The following is an 18,649-nucleotide window of genomic DNA, read 5'->3' as shown; positions in this document are numbered from 1 at the left end:
CAATCGTAGATTCGTATCATTGTATTGCCATTATATATATATGCATGTCAGTATAGTATATTTGATTTAGCAAATCAAAACACATAAGTGAAAGACATTACAGGACTGGTGCTTAAATGGCACCCCATTAACAACATTGACTAAGTCAAAAGGACAATTCATCCAACATTACCTCCCCATTTTTTACTATTGACATGCATTATTGCCAGCGCCCAGTCTACAATAAACGTTCTTAGACACTGATTGATCGCAACATTAAATGGAATAAATGTTACAGCTACGTATAACAACACCTTCATTGATTGAATTAAGAGTAGACTCATCAAATATATATGTACAGAACAATCTCTAACGCAACCAAATTGTTGTATGGAGGAGGAGGAGAAGGAATCTGATTCTGATCACATAAACAAAACTATGAACAAGTTTTTACTAGTCCTAAACAGCATCGCATCCTCTAATCAACAGGCAACCCTGGAGGTATGCAACTGGAGGTATGTACGTAGCTTGACTTGACAAGTTTGAGCTTGTATATGTGACGTGGATTTCCTTGCCTTTATAAGTGTTGATATTCACTTCAATTTGTCAACAAGCATTAGAATGTCCCACGTGGGGTCATCTACTACCAAAAGTCTTTCATATCTTATCTCACGCAATAACTGCATGCATTAAAACTTTTTTTTTTTAAGAAAAGGGCTAACCCGGAATTTTATTAATCAAGAAAGAGAAAAAGTCTATTTTCGATGGCTTACACGAAACGAGAGGGGCATGAACCTGACCTCGACAACAAGAAAAAAACACAACAAAAGCACAACCAACCACACAATAACGAGCAGAAAACCAACAAGAAGCATATTTTCTAATACGAAAAGCTGGGATCCCTAACCTATCCATCTGGAGTAGACCTTTAACAGTAGGAGAGAGATTATAGAAACTGTCATAGACTATAGAAACTTTACTATTGGAAGCTAGAAAATCTATAGCACCATTGAGCTCCCTATATACATGTTTGAAGTTGATGTCTAGTGACATACAATTTTTGGCTATAGCTCTCTTCAAGTAGATCAGATTCCAAGGGCAACTCATGCTCTCAGAAAGAATGTTAATAACAATTAAAGAATCAGATTCAACAAGCAGGTTTGAGAGCCCTAAGGAAGCAGCTAGATTTATACCCTTATATATAGCCATCATCTCACCAAAGGTAATGGAATTAGAGCCATAAAAATTAGAGAAAGCAACCACAAAAATGCCAGAGTTACTTCTAATAACACCTCCACCCCCTGAATATCCAGGATTATTCAAGGCACTGCCATCACAATTAATTATAGTAACATCGTGAGGAGGGTTCCAGTAAAGAATAGAAACCTTACCTTTGCTGCTGGCTCTCATAGGAATATGGAAGAGCTGACTAACATTTGAATCTTGGAGTTCCATATTCGAAGTCTTGGCTTTGCACTGGAATTGCACTCTGATTTGATCAATAATTTGCCCACCAGTAAGCTGAGTTTGTTCAAACCTGCATTTATTGTGAGCATACCACAAATTCCAACAAATAAAAGCAGGAATCATGCAGGCCAAAGCCCCAATGACTAACGTCTTGTTTTTGCTCTGCCACCAAGTTGTAAGTCTCAATAAAAGAGCATTGCTACTAAAATTGAGACCAAAAAAATTACAGAAGAAGGACCATACTTGACAAGCAATGGACCCTTCCACTAGAACATGTTCCACAATTTCAGCATGAGGAAAATTAGTACAACAATCACATTTTGAAACAAGACTAATACCTTTTTTCTTAATATTTTCATCCACAGACAGCTTATTATTTAATACTTTCCACATAAAGATGGAAATCTTGATTGGAATTAGGTCATGCCAAATATAGTCATAAACTGGATTGAAAATATTACTCTGCCTAGTGACATGCCAGGCAGACTTAACCGTGATGTTACCATTTTGATTAGGCATCCAGATCATCTTATCAGAGCAATCATAGAAGGAAGGGATTTCAGTGAGGATTTTCTCCACTATGAAATCAGGGATAAGCTGTCTAATTTTATTTTCATCCCATTTATGATTTAAAGTGAAACTAAGAACAGAAGTCAGCCAATTTGGATTAATATGAATTAAGGCAGACAGAGGGTCATCCCTTAACCAATTATCCCTCCACATATGAACTTTACCTTGACCAATGATGACTTTAATGTTTTTTTCCATCACTTGTCTAACACTACACATTCTTTTCCATGTTATAGAACCTGAAACAGGAGCCTGGATGGGGTGACAATTCCTACTATATTTTTGATGCATAAAAGAAGCCCATAAAGACATGTTTTGTCTAAATTTCCACCATAACTTACAACTTTGGGCCACTACCATTTTTGAAATATCTCTAATGTCTAAACCACCCTCAGCCTTAGGCTTAGTGATCTTCCTCCAAGCCACCCAATGAAACCTGTTTCCAAACTCAGTCTTCCCCCAAAAGAAATTGGCACAGATTGAATTTATTTCAGGAAGAATCTTTTTAGGAGGAGAAAGGACAGCAAACAGGTAAATGGAAAAAGAGGACAACACATGTTTTAGAAGGATTAATCTTCCTCCAACAGAAAGCAGAGAAGTACTCCAGTTAGCAACTTGAGACTTGCATTTGTCAACTAAGTTATCATAAAGATTAACCCTCTTCCTCTCAAGGTTAGTGAGAGAAAACTGGGAGATGAGAGATCCTAGGTTAGTGAGAGGGAGAGACCCTAGGTTAGTGAGAGAAAAAGGTAAATCGGTGCTCATCCTGCCGCCACTAGCTCCGCCACCTACGACAAAATCCACAACTCTAAACCAAACCGCCCAAATCGCATCGACCACTTCCTCCTTTACCGCCCCTGCTCTAACCTGGACTGAAACTAATCAACAATGGAGAAATCCAAATTCTGACCTTTACCAAGCACCTCATTACCCACTATCCACCTACTCTCCAATCTTGAGCCACCACTATGATCCAAATCCAAGACACAAGGACACCTTCTCCCCATTATCTCCTGGACTGCCAAAACCCAAAAATATTCAAACGGTTCCCTACACTTACCATAATCAAATTCCCTCCTCCAGCTACCCTCCCCAAGACAATGCCCTACACCACCGCACAATCCCCCACTCCAGCCATACTCAGACCCATATACATGTACCACAAACTCAGCCAACAAGTAGTGTCTACTTTGAAAACTTCCCAGAAAGAGTAGATACCCATATTGTGAAGCGGGTCATGAGTAAACACGGGAATATCCAAGATGTCTTTATATCCAGGAAACTGAGTAAAAGAGGATGTAGATTTGGTTTCATTCGGTTCAAAGAGGAGATTGATGATTACAGGATGAAAGCCATCAATGAAACCTGGTTTGGCAGTTTTAAAATTAGAGCAAATGTGGCCAAGTTCAATAGAGAGACCGAGAACCCATCTAAGGGAGCTACAATTTCACGAAATACTCAGCAGAAGAGGTCCTTTTCATCTCAGAAAGTGGATAATAGAAGATACTTGGAGGCTCTACAAGGAAGAATTCAAGGCAACAACTCGGATCCAAGGGCATGTGGCCCACCTAAATTGATTACTGTACAACCAAAGGAGACCGAGACAGAGTGGCTGGAACGTTCAGCAGTGGGATACATCAGAGATTTTGAGTGTTTGTTAAACCTGGAAGAGAATCTCCACAATGATGGAATTGATGTTGAAGCAAAGCCAATGGGAGGCAACCAAGTGCTATTAACTTTCAAAGCAAAGGAGGATTTGAAGAGAGCCTTTGCAGATGGGGACTGGCTGGGAGAATGGTTTCGATTTATCAAAGAATGGCATCCTTCAGCAACAAGTAAGGAGAGATATATATGGCTGAGATTCAGAGGGGTGCCGCTACACGCGTGGAATAATGAGGTTTTCATTGATCTGGGGAGACAGTGGGGAACCTATGTCACCACGGATGTGGATACAATATATAAAAAGAGGTTTGACATTGCTAGAGTGCTGATATCTTCTACTGAAAGGGTGGAAATCTCGGGGCAAGTAACAATGGAAATCAATGGAGAGGAGTTTTTAATAAGTGTCACTGAAGAGCCAAATAACAGCAAGTTTATCATCGGCAACAAGCCACCGGAGATCCCGATGGTGGAAAAAAATGTGAAACCAAGAGGAATTGAGCTTGATGTGGTACAAGTTGCAGACTCTGAAAGCCTGATTCAAACGGGAGATACTTCCAAGATGATACCAGTGCCGGTGGAGAGGGTCTGTGACGTCATCCCAGGCAGCCCTACAGTAAGCTGGATAGTACAGTCACGTGAATTAGCCAACGGTCAGGAACAGGAGGGAAACTTTGAAATTTTGAAATTTCAAAACTTTGGAAATTTCGAAACTTTTCAGACACCACCCAACAACTACTCTGACTTGTCGGGTATGGATACGGGGAAGGAAAATAGGACAGATGATCGGGGCCATGCAAATCCTGGGCCTGGACTATCCATACAGGGTGATACAGAAAGTAACTTAAGCCCAGAAAATGAGAATGTAAACCTCATAGATTTAGCAGAACATAATAATGGGCTTGTGTGTGGATCCGGGCCCTCTCAAATAAGGGCATCACTACCATCAGAAAAAGAACAGGGAAAAAATGGAAATGTTGGCCAAACAAAGGGGGCGTTACAATCAAGAGAAAAGCAAGAAGATGGAGCAAGTGCAAGCACCCAAAAAGGCGATGTGAGGAGAATTATGGAGATCGCAGAAGAATCAGAGGGGGATATACCACCAGGTTTTCATTCTCATCGAACAGAGGCATCGCTGGAAAAAAGAAGATTGGAAAAGGGGAAAAATTACAGCCGACGAGTGTTGCTCAAATATACACTTCTGGAACAATGCAAAAGAGTGGCGGAAGAACAGAGAATGAAAAAAAGAGAGCATAGAAAGCGATTGAATCAGAATGGAAGTCAGAGTAACTCTTCGCCTTCATTATCCGAAAATTCCAATTCCGCTATCCCCCATGATAATAATGGGGAGGAGATTACACACAGGTCCATAGAGGAAACTCAAGCCACAATGGAGGTATGGAGTAAATTGGGATTATCAAATCCAGCCGATGATGACGAGGCACTAAAGTCTCGACTTGAAGGAATTGTTGTCAGAGAAATCCTAGAGTCAAGAGACAGGCAGGGCAAGGAAGTAACAGGATAATCAGCTCTGTGAGTATCAAATCATGTACAGGTGACTAATTATTAATGATTAGTTTCTTGTCATGGAATGTTCGCGGTTTGGGTAGGCCTCTAAAAAAAAGAGCTGTGAGGCGTTGGGTACAAGATAAAAAAGTTGTGTTGTTAGTAGTTATAGAGACAAAGATGGAGACATTTACTGATAGGCTAATTAGGAGTTGCTGGGGGAATAATTCCTATGAGTGGAGTGCCATTAGCGCAATTGGAACAGCAGGAGGTTTGCTTGTGGTTTGGGATCCAACTGTTATTTTAGTCAGAGATGTGTTAAAGGGAGAAAGATGGATATCTCTAGATGCTATGATCCTCGAGAAATCTTTTGAATGTACTATAATAGCTGTTTATGGGCCGAATGATGAGGCAGGGAGAGCAATATTATGGGAAAACTTATTGGGGATTAGAGTAAATCTTCCCAATCCTTGGTTGTTAGTTGGAGATTTCAATGAAGTTTTGCTCCCTCAGGAAAGATTTGGGCAACGCAGAATGTCTAGAGGGATGACATTGTTTGGGAAGTTTATCAATCAATCAGAGTTGATAGAGCTGCCTTTAGTTGGACGAAGGTATACCTGGAGGAACTCAATTAGACAAAGTAGAATTGACAGGGCTTTCATCTCATCAGACCGGATTACTGTCTTTCCAAATATAAAGCTATGGGGACTGCCAAGAGGGGTATCTGATCACTCTCCCCTCCTAATCGAGGCTGGAAGAGTAAACTGGGGACCACGACCATTCAGAGTTCAAGACTGCTGGTGGCAACATATGGGCTTTATCCCTGCAATGCAAGTTTTTTGGGAGGAAATTGGTGTGCATTCTCAACCTTGGCATTCAATGTTCAATAAATTCCAAACTTTGAAACAGCTATTAAAAATGTGGAACCGCGAAGTCTTTGGAAATGTGGATGTAAAGGTCAAGATCTTGGAGGAAAACATTGACAGGTGGGATCTACTAGCAGAATCTCGACAACTCACAGATACTGAATTTGAACAAGTCAGAACTTTAAAAGGAGAACTTTGGAAAGAGGGCAGGAAACAAGAAACTATCTGGAGACAAAAATCAAGAGTAAAATGGATTCTAGAAGGGGATAGAAACACAAACTTCTTTCATTCCACTGCTTGCATCAGAGGAAGGCTAAATCAGATAAACTGTCTCAGAACAGATAGAGGTTTGATAACAGATCCCACACTAGTGAAAACAGAAGTGGCTGCACATTTTACCAGGCTGTTCCGGGAAGCTCAAGTCACTCCAATTAGATGGGAAGGGTTACCATTCAAGTCTTTATCTTATGAGATGTCTAATAGTCTCGAAACCCCTGTCCTAAAGGAGGAGATCAAAGAAGCAATATGGAACTGCGAAGGCTCAAAAGCCCCTGGACCAGATGGCTTTAATTTCAATTTTCTAAAGAAAAGCTGGAGTATTATAGAGAATGATGTCTGCAGTATGGTTCATCTTTTCTATACTACTGGGAAACTCCCTGCAGGTGTAAATTCCTCTTTCATCACTCTGATTCCAAAAATCAAAGGATCGTGCAAGTTAAAAGACTACAGGCCTATAAGCCTGGTAAGCAGCTTGTATAAAATAGTTTCGAAGGTATTAGCAGCAAGGCTAAAAAAGGTGCTTCCGTTGGTTATAAGTGAGACTCAATCAGCCTTCTGCAAAGGAAGGCAAATCATGGATAGCATTTTAGTTGCAAATGAGATAGTCCATCGAATGAAGAAAAGAAGAAAAAAGGGCTTATTGCTGAAGCTGGATATGGAGAAAGCTTTTGACTCAGTCAATTGGAACTATCTAGACAAAGTTATGCTGGAAATGGGCTTTGGTGCAAGGTGGAGGAACTGGATAAGAGAATGTATTTCATCTGCAAAGGTATCAGTGCTGGTAAATGGGTCACCAACCAAAGAATTCTCCATGGAAAAAGGAATAAGACAAGGGGACCCCCTCTCTCCATTTCTGTTCAATTTAGCAGCTGAAGGACTACATCAGTTGTTGGAAAAAGCAGAAATGTCTGGCTTGATAAAAGGGATTGCTGTGAGGAAGAATGGGCTCAGAATTTCACATCTACAATATGCTGATGATACCCTCATCTTTCTTCAGGCGAAAGAGAAATATATTCAGGTGGCAAAGAGAATTTTAAGATGCTATGAAGTAATGTCAGGTTTGAAGATAAACTTTCATAAAAGCTCTCTAGTGGGTATTGGCGTGAATAAGGTATGGGCAGAATCACTAGCAGTCAGATATTACTGCAAGTATGAATCCTTACCTGTTAAATATCTTGGAATGCCACTGGGTGCAAACTTTAATTTAGCAAAGACTTGGAAACCAGTATTAGAGAAATTTCAGGACAGACTAGCAAGCTGGAAAGGTAGGCAACTTTCAGTTGGGGGAAGACTCACGCTCATCAAATCTGCTTTGTCAAACTTACCCATATACTTCATGTCCCTCTTCAGAATGCCTTCATCGATTGCCAGGAAAATTGAACAGATGCAAAGGAATTTTTTGTGGGGTGACTCTGATGAAAAAAGGAAAATTCACAATGTAAGCTGGCAGCAGGTAATCAAAGCCAAAAAATTGGGAGGTCTTGGAATTGGTGATATCCTAATAAAAAATCAAGCACTATTATGCAAATGGTTGTGGAGGTTTTTAACTGAGGAAAATGCTCTATGGAAGAAAGTCATTCAGGAAAAATACCATCACAGAGATCATGGACTAATACCTTTCCCAATCTCAGCCTCATCCCCTCTGTGGAGGAATGTTCATAAATGCATGTCAGATACCGAGTCACAGATGGGTAGAATTGTGAATGCAGGGCTTAAGTTTTCCTTAGGAAATGGCAGGAAAATAAGATTTTGGCTCGATAAATGGGTAGGAGATGTAACCTTAAAAGAGAAATATCCGAGGTTGTTTAACTTATCCTTACAACAATCTGAAACAGTATGGACAATGGGATATTTAGAAAACTACACATGGTTTTGGTCCTTTCAATGGAGAAGAAGATTGTTCATTTGGGAGGAGACACTAGTAACAGAGTTGAGATCACAACTTGCTCCTTGCATCTTATGTCCCAGAAAAGCGGATAGGGTAATCTGGAGTTATGACTCAAGAGGAATCTTCTCAGTTAAATCACTCTATTATAAATTGCAAGAAGATGCCTCTCCCACAGATGGTTCAGTGTGCTATCAAGATATATGGAATGGTTACTGCCCACCAAAAGTAGAATTCTTTGTCTGGACATTGCTACAAAAGAAGATAAATACAAGAGACAAACTGACTCACTTGAGAATCATCCAACCAGCTGATAATATTTGCCCTTTCTGTTCAACAGAACCAGAATCAGTAAATCATGTATTCCTTCAGTGTGTTGGGCCAAAGTCAGTGTGGTATCAGTTTGTGTCTTGGTGGGGACTAGATTGGTGCCCCAATGGTGATATCAGTGCATTCTTCCAACAATGGAAAGGGCTAGTAAGGGGAGGCCTCCAGGAGAAATTATGGACAATGTTGTTCTTTGTCATTGTTTGGTCGATATGGAGGGAAAGAAATGAAACTATCTTCAGGGGCAAATCAGTGGAGTGGAATAATGTGTATTTGATTATCTTTGTTAGATTGCACCATTGGTTAACAATTTTGGTGCCAAAATTTCCTTACACAAGTTCACAAATGTTACAATGCGCATCTACCTTAAAATCATGTTCTGATGCCCTAAAGAGGAACCGCAGGGAAGAACTACATTGGCTGCCTCCCTTAAGTGGTCATTTGAAATGGAATGTGGATGGTTCTGCATTAGGAAAGCCTGGTCCTGCTGGAATAGGTGGAGTTCTTAGATCAAATGATGGCACAATAATATGCCTTTTCTCCTGTCCTATTGGCATTTGTGAATCAAATGAGGCTGAAATAAAAGCAATCAAAAAGGCACTAGAGATCACAATATCCTCAGGAAATTTGTCACAGATTTGCATTACATTGGAAACAGATTCAGCAAATGGTTTCAAGTGGACTGTGGATAGTGGTATGATGCCCTGGAGACTAGAGCAAATTGGTAACGCAATACAAAATGCCAAAGAGCAAATCCCCAATCTGTCTGTGAAGCAAATTGTGAGGGAACAAAATGGTATGGCTGATATCTTGGCAAAGGAAGCTGTAAGAAGGAACTATGATTTTATATCGTGGTTCTGAAGTATTGGGTGAAACGATCAATATCAATGTGGACTATGGTGTGTTTATCTGTGTGGGGGCAAAAGTGCGTTTTTTTTTTTTTTTTTTTTTTTTTTTTTAGTAAGTGTGGGCAAACACTGGTGTGTGTGTGTTTTCAGGGGGTTGGGGGAAGTGATGTGAAGTGGTATTTGTGCGGCGATTATCTTGAGTGAGTATATACTGGGTGTGTGTGTAAACACTGTTGGGGTGGGGTGGGGTATATACTGTGTGTGTATTTTTGTTGTGGTTAAAAGTCTCCTGTGAGCAATTGGGATTGGGGTTGAAGTCCTTATGTCTTCTTCCCCTTGTGTGTGCGTGTTTTCTTCTTTTGTGAGTACACTATCTTGTTGAGGTTAAAGTCTGGGTTTTGGGTTGAAGACCTTCTGTTTTCGCCCTCTTGGGTGGGTGTGTCTTTTCTTCTGTGTGGGTGTGTTTTTGTTTGTGGTTTTAAAAGTCTCTTGTGAGCAGCGGGGTTTGGGGCTGAAGACCTATGTTTTCTTCCCCTTGGGTGTGTGTGTTTTTCTTCTTCTGTGTGTGTGCTCTCTTGATGTGGTTAAGGTCTCCTGTGAGCTGCTGGTGTATGTTTTCTTCTGTCTGTGTGTGTGCCCCTATGGGACAAAGGATGAAATTGATGGGATTAACAGCACTCTTGGAAAGTGGAGATTGTGTCTCAGGAGGTTTTGAAATCTCATGGACCGAGATATACGTATGAAGAAGATATCTCAAAGGATAGTGACCAGCTGTGCTGGTCATCATTCATCATTTGCAGACTTTTATATCTCATATGCAAAAAAGGAGGGCAAACTAATAAGTCTATATGTATACTCATGTACCGAGTCATCTTCACCTTTTTTTTTTTTTTTTTTTTTTTTTTTTTTTTTTTTTTTTTGTCATATTTTTTTCTTTTATCTTGTATTTTGGATTCTGGTTTTGGGGACTGTCCCTTTTCCTCTGTTTAGGCCATCACCTGAGATGTCCTTTTGTTTTCTCTTTATTTTGTTTTAATATATCGTGGTTTATCAAAAAAAAAAAAAAAAAAAAAAAACCCTCTTCCTCTCAATAGACAGAGGGCAGCCCAGATAAGTGATAGACAACTTTTTTTTATTAAAGCCAGTGAGCTCAATCAGCCTTGAAGTCCTAGAAGTAAGCAATTTTTTTGGAAAAATTATACAACTTTTATCTTTATTGATTAGCTGACCATAACAATGTTCATACCTAGAAAGCACCTTCAATAGGCCTTCTAAAGCTTTCCTAGAACCATTGGAAAAAATAAGGATATCATCAACATATGCCAAATGAGAAATAATATCCATCCTCCTTCTTGTTTGATAAGAAAAGGCAGGGTTGAGCAAATACAATTTGTTGAGATTCCTTGAGAGGGACTCAGCCATGATGATGAATAAGGCAGGGGACAAAGGGTCTCCTTGCCTCAAACCTCTTCCTGATTTAAAGTAACCTAAAGAATTGCCATTGAAAAGGATTGACAACCAATTATTTGAAATCAGATTCCAAACTAAGTCTATACAACCCTTACTAAAACCAAATTTTCTCAACATTTGAGTTAGGAAAGGCCAAGAAACTCTATCATATGCTTTGGCCATATCTAACTTGATGAGAACACTGTTGTCTCTGACTTTCTTATTTATATGAGCAAGTAATTCTTGAGCCAATAAAACATTATCTGAAATGTCTCTGCCTTTTACAAAGGCACTTTGATTGCTAGACATAATGTTGGGGAGGATCCTACCTAGTCTAATAGCCATGATTTTAGAGATAATTTTATTCACAAGGTTGCATAAGCTTATAGGTCCTCAATCAGAGAATTTGGTAGGGTTGGAAACTTTGGGAATTAGAACAATAAGGGTACTGGTGCAAGACTTAGGGAGGTTTTGACCATTCCAAAACGTTTTACAAGCTTCCACTAGGTCAGATTCTATTATATTCCAACAAGACTTAAAAAAATGGCCATTAAAACCATCAGGGCCTGGGCAACTATCTGCAACAATAGAAAAAACAACATTTTTAACTTCATTATGGTCTGGAAGATTATCCAGCAGAATATTGTCACCTTGGGTAACAATCTGAGGGATGTGGGAGATAAAATCTTCTATGATGACTCTATCTGGGACCTCATTTTGGGAGAGTTGGCCTTGAAAGAAGGTGGCTAAATTTTTTCCTAATTCTTCTCCTGAAACCCACTGGCCATGATCATTTTTTAATTGGTCAATAAAAAGTTTTTGTTTTTGAGCCTTGACAGATGCATGAAAAAACTTAGTATTAGCATCCCCTTCTTTACACCATTTAACTCTAGCCTTTTGCTTCCAATAAGCCTCTTCTTGAAGTAAAACAGATGTAAGGTTAGCAGACTTAGTTTGAAGCTCCAATTTATGAGCATCTGAGGGGTTTGAGTCAAAAAGAGATTGGGAAGAAGCTAAATCCTTTTCAGCATCAATCACTCTTGAAAAATATTGCCAAAACTTATTTTATTCCAATTTTTGAGGTCGTTTTTAAGCCTTTTTAATTTAGCACACAATCTTTGAATAGGCTGACCATGAATAGACAAATCCCAACTAGCCTTAACAACACTATTAAAATCTTTATGGGAAGACCAAACATTTAAGAATCTGAAAGGGTTAGGGCCATTATGATGTTGGCCCACAATTTTAACTAAAAGAAGAGAATGATCTGAATTAGACCTAGGTAAATGAGAGACCAACGTGGAGGCAAATTTGTTTTGCCATTCACTATTGACACACATTCTGTCTAATCTTGCCCAACATCTCCTATTAGTCCAGTTGAAGCTAGAACCAGAAAACCCTAAGTCAAAAAGGTTGGAATTTTGCATACAGTGGAAGAAATCATTAGAGGAACCCCTGTTTATATCAGTTAACCCTCTCTTTTCCAAGCTAGAGAGGACAACATTAAAGTCCCCTCCCACACACCAAGGTCTCCTTAAACTAGAAATGGTTTGGATCTCATTCCATAGAGGAAGTCTCTCCACTCTGCTACATTTAGCATAAACAGCGGAAATTAAAATGGAACCCCAATTAGGATCAAATTCCAAAGTCAGGATTTGGTCATGGTTGGAAAAAATTCTAAGAGGAATGTAATCCTTCCAACAAATCCAAATTTTGCCACTAATGTTACTAGCATAATTATTCATTTTAAGGCGTTTAGCAATAACTTTTAGTCTCTCTTCTGGAATCATAGGCTCAAGAATAGAGACAATCTGAATTTTGTTTAAAAAACAAAGAGACTTGAGCCTCCTTAAAGAAGGGGAGTTACCAACTCCCCTTATATTCCACACAAGACAATTAAACATCATCTTTAGAGTTTTGTTTGGTCAGTGCTGATTGCAGCACCCTATTGTTCTTACTGTTAGATGAATTTTTCTTTTGATTTTGTTTTGGAGACTTGTTCTTTTTAGAGCTCTGTTTTTTTGGTATATGATTACTATTTTGGTTCTCCTCAAAAAGGACTACTTCAAGATCAATTCCAGACTTATCTTTATTGAGCTTGGCTGGTTCCTTATACATTTTGTACAGTTCATTAATTTAAATTACCTTCAGCATAAACTAATTTGTCCCTCATTGTGGCACTACTATGAACAGCAAGGGTAGAGTCATCACAAATTATAAGGGGAATCAAGCCGTGATCTACCTGGACAGTTGATTCCTGAATTTTGGAGGTCAGATTATCATCTAATTTGGACTTTTGTAGGGTAGTGACCTCTAGATTATATACCTGGTTCTCAGTGTCATACATAAAACCCACCCCTCTACCCTCTGATTCCTCCCTCACAACCACATTTCCCATTTGAGAAGGACTTTGATCAGTTTTGGACTTTTGTAGGGTAGTGACCTCAAGATTATAGACCTGGTTGTCAGTGCCATACATTTGTTCCACCCCTCTACCCTCTGATTCCTTCCTCACAACCACATTTCCCATTTGAGAAGGACTTTGATCAGAGATAACCTTCTGCTGACCAACTACCTCTTGGTCAATTTTATCATACTCAGTTTTACCAATCTCTCCTTCCTCACCCTCTAAATCCTCCAAAAGAGAATATCTATTGGTAATTTCAGGGGCACTATTAGATTCCTCATCATTAGCAATTCCTGCTTCTAGTTGTTTGATGTTAGAGCACTCAGGTTTATCCAGGTTTTCATGAATTCTCTTGAAAGCATCTAAGATGGAGTTTTCCATGAAATTCCTTTCCTTAGAACCTGTTTTCTGAGGCCTTGGGATCCGATTTCCTTCTCAGAGAATCCGAAATTCTCAATTTCAGTTTCCAAACAGGATTTGGGGGTTACGGACTTGTTCCATTTAGAGAGATGAGAGAAAAGAGAGGATGAGTGAGTGCGGTTGTGTTTGGCAGTTGAGGATAAGCTGCTGTTGGTTTCCCTCCTTAGACTTGTTTCGGTTAAGATTCTTCTGTTAGGAGACTCGTGCTGCTGACTCAGAGAGTTTGATTCACCGGTCAACTCGGAAAGTTATTATGAAATCAAATCTATTCCTTTTGGGACTTGGGCGTATATCTTGACTCACAGTCACAGTTCTTACTTCTTGAGGCTGCTTGGGCAGCCCATAATGGTAAAAGGCCTAAACTTCAAGGCCCTTGCTAGAGCCCAATAATGTGATCCTAGGTCTATGATGACTATTTAGGCCCATTTTCCAAGATCAAAGGATTCGATTATACCTTTTTGGGCTCAAAACTAGCCAGCTGGCCCACAAACAGAGAGCTGGCCCACAAAGTAAAATAACACATATAGATTGATAATTGGTGAATGTTGATACATTCAATTCGATTAAAAAAACTACAAACTACTGAGGTTGCTGCCATACAAACAGAGAGCTGAACGATAGGGAATTAGACACTAATCAGGTTAATCTAAGTACAAAATAGTTGAACATTAGGGAATTAGACACTAATCGGGTTCATCTTAGTACGTCATAGCAAAATTAGATGAACAATTAGAACCTAAAAACATTAGTAAACTACTGAAAATGGAGTTTTGTTTTTATTTCTTTTAATCTAATTAGAGTTTTCTTAGGGTTTCATTTTAGTTTAAGGTTGTAAATTCTCACTAGAGATGAAGTTTTTGTTGAATGATAAGATAATTTTTTATAACACTACTTTTCGTTCAGTTCTTGGTGGATGAACTAGTAGCAACTGTGTTACAATCGTGAATATTTCTCTTAATTCGCATCCCACACTCCATCATTTATATTATAATCCATTCAACATGCATGACCAAATTGAAAAACACATGAAACACGCATTCGGATAGTGTTGACTTGTTGATACAGTAGTCCTACTTCTCACACTAATCCAAAATAGCACACAACCAGCTCATACATCATAACAGAGAGACCCACATGAAAAATTTTCAGAGATGATAACTAAAAGAAATGAGGATTAACAATGATATGAATTTGAATGGTAGATAAGGGTACTCAATATGATCAGCTACTCCCATGGGATCAAAACTAAAAGAAGTTGACGATTAGGTTTAAAGAAAATCACAACCTTATCCTCACTCTGTATAACTGTTGGCGTTCATGCCACAAACAAATTCACAGGCAACATTACACAAACAGATAGAGAAGAAACAATCTGACAACCAAAAAAACCATGAAGAAGGCATTACTAATTCTAAACTGCATCCTATTATCAGTAGGATACAGTTCAGGTCCTCTATTACTCCGTCTCTACTTCATCCATGGCGGCAACCGTCTCTGGCTCACAACCTTTCTTCAAACAGTTGGTTTCCTTCTTACTTTGTTTCCACTCATCATAACCTTCTTTCAGCGCCGCAAAACCCAGTTCTCCACCGGGCTTTTCCTTATTAAACCTCGCTTATTCATCTCCGCCGCGGCCATAGGCCTCCTAGCGGGCCTTGACAACTATCTATACTCGTATGGGAGTGCGCGTCTACCAGTGTCAACGTCTTCTCTTATAGTTGCAACCCAGTTGGTTTTCACAGCTGGGTTTGCTTTTCTGTTGGTGAAACAGAAATTTACGGCGTATTCGATTAATAGTATCGTTTTGTTGACGGTTGGAGCGGCTGCTTTGGCTATGGGTTCCAGCAGTGATCGGCCGGAAGGCGTGTCGAAGAGAGAATACATGTTGGGATTTTTGTTAACATTATTGGCTACGGGTTTGTGTGGGTTTATGTTACCATTGGTCGAGTTGAGTTACAAGAAAGCTAAGCAGGAAATGAGTTACACTGTTGCGGTGGAGTTTCAGATGGTCATGGGTTTGTTTGCGACTGTTTTGTGCACTGTTGGGATGCTCATTAACAATGATTTCCAGGTAATAATTCGTCTCTTCAATTCCAAAAAAGAAAAGGAAAAATGTTTTGACCTGGCTGACATGGTTGATAGAGTGATATTAATCAGGAAGAACGAAATGGGTTATTGACTTTCTTTGTGAATTTGAATTTCAGGTGATTCCCAGAGAAGCTGGAGACTTTGACCTTGGGAAAGCCAAGTATTATGTGGTTTTGGTGTCAATGGCGATCATATTCCAGATATCGTTCTTGGGATCAATAGGAGTTATCTTTGGTGCATCCTCTCTGCTGTCTGCTATCATAATAGCAGTTACTCTACCAGTGACAGAGATCCTAGCAGTCATTTTCTTCGACGAGAAATTTCAAGCCAAAAAGGGAGTTTCCCTTGCACTCTCTCTTTGGGGCTTTGTTTCATACTTTTATGGTGAGATTAAACAAAACCAGAACAATAACCATACTGACTCACAGAGAGAGTTGTCTCTACCCGCAGCCAATCCTTCAACTCCCACTGGTGTAAATGTTTGAAAACGAAAATGGTTAACTTCCATTAAATTTTCATACATAATTGTCCATAACTGATGTGGCAAGCAACATCAGCTCTCCAGCATGTCAATTTTAGAAGTCTTAATTTTATTAGAATTGTATTTCTCTCTCCAATCTATCTCTTTATTCTCTCTACCCCTCTCCCTCCCTCTATCTCTATCCTCTCCATCACTCCCTCTGCACAGCTTTTCTCTCTCTCTCTCTCTCTCCTCCAGTCTCTCTCTCTCTCCCCACTCTTTTCGTTGCAGAAACACCATTGTTCGATTTCTCCATTGTTTGGCCCATGACAACTACATTTGAGTAGATTCGGTATGGTGGGCTCAGATCTGGGCTATTTATGAGAGATTTTAGCTCCAGCCCTCCTCATGAGTTTGTCCCAGTCTGTCGAACAAGGGAACCTGTAGCAGGAACCTAAACAAGACCTTATTCAGTCTCTCTCGTACATTTGTTGTTGTGTTTCTGATAGTTGAAGCAAATAATGTAATAAAAGCTTAAATAATGTAATAAGATGTAAATCAATGCAATAAGATGTTGAAACAATATAATTAAGGTCGAATGGTAAAAAATAATTTAATAAAATAATAGAATTTCTCAATGATTCCAACAACAAGATAGAGCTACAAAAGTGAAAACAAAAAAGATTGAGAAAATTTTCGGGTCAAAGAGAAACATCCAACAAGAAAATTTCACTTGGTAGGTTATAGTAGTTTTAACATACTAATGCTTTCAGCCAAGTAATGTGTACCAAAAATCGGCAAACAATGTAATAAAAGGTTTAAACAATGTAATAAGAAGTGAAACAATGTAAATATATCATGAGAGGTTGAAACAATGTACTTAAGATATGCATTGATCAAAAATAATCTAATAAAATAATAAAATTTCTCAATGATTCCAAGAACAAGACGGGGCTACAAAAGTGGAAAAAAAAATTGAGAAAATTTTCAGGCCAAAGAGAAACATCGAACAAGAAAATTTCACTTGGTATAGGTTGCAATAGCTTGAACATACTCTTGCTTCAGCCAAGTCATGTGTACCAAAAACCAACAAACAATGTAATAAAAAGCTTAAACAATATAATTGTTTGTTATTACATTGTTTGTAGTGTTCCAGATCTTATTACACTTATCTCATAAAATAGTGTAACTAAGAATGATCAGGTAAAACATATCGACAATGGGTATTATTGGAAACAGTTTTACATGCTGATTTCGAATATGTAATTTTTTTTGAAATCTAACATGAATTTTGAGAGATAAAATGTTTTGAATTTTCGAATCATGTGAGAGAAAAGTGGACATTTGAAAAAAAAAATTCCTTTTTGATATCTGTGTGAGAGCCCAGTTTTTTATCAAATATTTTTGAATTAGTCATGTTAGCTTTCATATGTGGCATGCCACACGTTTATGGATGATTAGCAAGCTCTGATTGTACAGAAAACAAATCCCACTGCTGTAAAGTAGTAGTTGTGTATGTCTATGGAAAGTATACAGTATGAGAAAATGACAACCTTACCCATTGGCTAAATAACTCAGCATTAGTAAATCACATAGGAAACAACTTCTTGACTGTATTTCATTAACGAAAATGATAAAGATCCTAGTAGTTAGTATCTCAATTATCTCAGTTATTGTTTAATTGGACGTACAAGATCCAAGTGAATTTGTGAGCATCATATATCTTACATGATACACATAAAATCTTATGTATATAACTCAACAACTTAGAAAATCGAAATACCAACTTCTATGATCCCTATCATATTGTTCACTCAATGGAAATCAACTTACCTCCTCAAGTTTCTTGGATATATACATGCTTGACCTAATTTAGCAAACCAAGAGTCAAGACATAAGTGAAAGACATTACAGACCATAAGTAAAAAAGACATTAACAACATTGACCAAGTCAAAAGGACAATTCATCCAATATTACCACCCAATTTTAAAAAATGATAAAGTTCACAATAATAATCATCTCAAAATCATCCCAACAATGTATGTCAAATCACACTCAATGAACGAGTATCATACATTATTAGGATACTTTTGGGATGATTATTATTGGTAATTTCGTCTAACACTTAGTAGACTGAAGCCTTGTTGCCGGCCCCAACTAAGCAGTGAACGTGCAAATTAAGACACTGACTTGCAACGTTAAATATAAAAAAATCTTACAGCTATCTATAGCAACCATGAATTCACACGCAAACTTTCAATGTAAGATAGTATTTGTTGTTTATGTATTTTTAAAGTATAAATTGTGAGAAAATGACAACCTTTACCTCCCCCATTTATGACATTTCTGCTGCGGAACTTGTCAAATATTCAAGTCACTATCGCTTACTTGCTCATTCTTCGAACACCTAGACGACTCTGATATGCATTATTTCCATC

The 18,649-nt window shown here is 38.6% G+C and overlaps 1 protein-coding gene across 1 annotated transcript; it reads left to right on the top strand.

The window, feature by feature from the left end:
• Positions 1-14,985: 14,985 nt before the first annotated feature.
• Positions 14,986-16,802, top strand: LOC120008627 (purine permease 3-like). Its single transcript, XM_038859010.1, has 2 exons — positions 14,986-15,733; positions 15,867-16,802. Exons 1-2 carry the CDS (start codon positions 15,053-15,055, stop codon positions 16,233-16,235), a joined length of 1,050 nt encoding a protein of 349 aa, XP_038714938.1. The 5' UTR covers positions 14,986-15,052; the 3' UTR covers positions 16,236-16,802.
• Positions 16,803-18,649: the final 1,847 nt, after the last annotated feature.

The sequence above is a fragment of the Tripterygium wilfordii genome, chromosome 11 (assembly GCF_013401445.1).
Source record: "Tripterygium wilfordii isolate XIE 37 chromosome 11, ASM1340144v1, whole genome shotgun sequence".
Taxonomy (NCBI): domain Eukaryota; kingdom Viridiplantae; phylum Streptophyta; class Magnoliopsida; order Celastrales; family Celastraceae; genus Tripterygium; species Tripterygium wilfordii.
Note: the sequence above shows the minus strand (reverse complement) of the source record. Positions and strands in the feature narration are given on the sequence as shown.

Bases quoted from the DNA above. Each gene is read 5' to 3' on its own strand.
- LOC120008627 (XM_038859010.1), top strand. From the start codon at position 15,053: ATGAAGAAGGCATTACTAATTCTAAACTGCATCCTATTATCAGTAGGA. The intron at 15,734-15,866 runs GTAATAATTCGT...TTTGAATTTCAG, and splicing joins TCATTAACAATGATTTCCAG to GTGATTCCCAGAGAAGCTGG.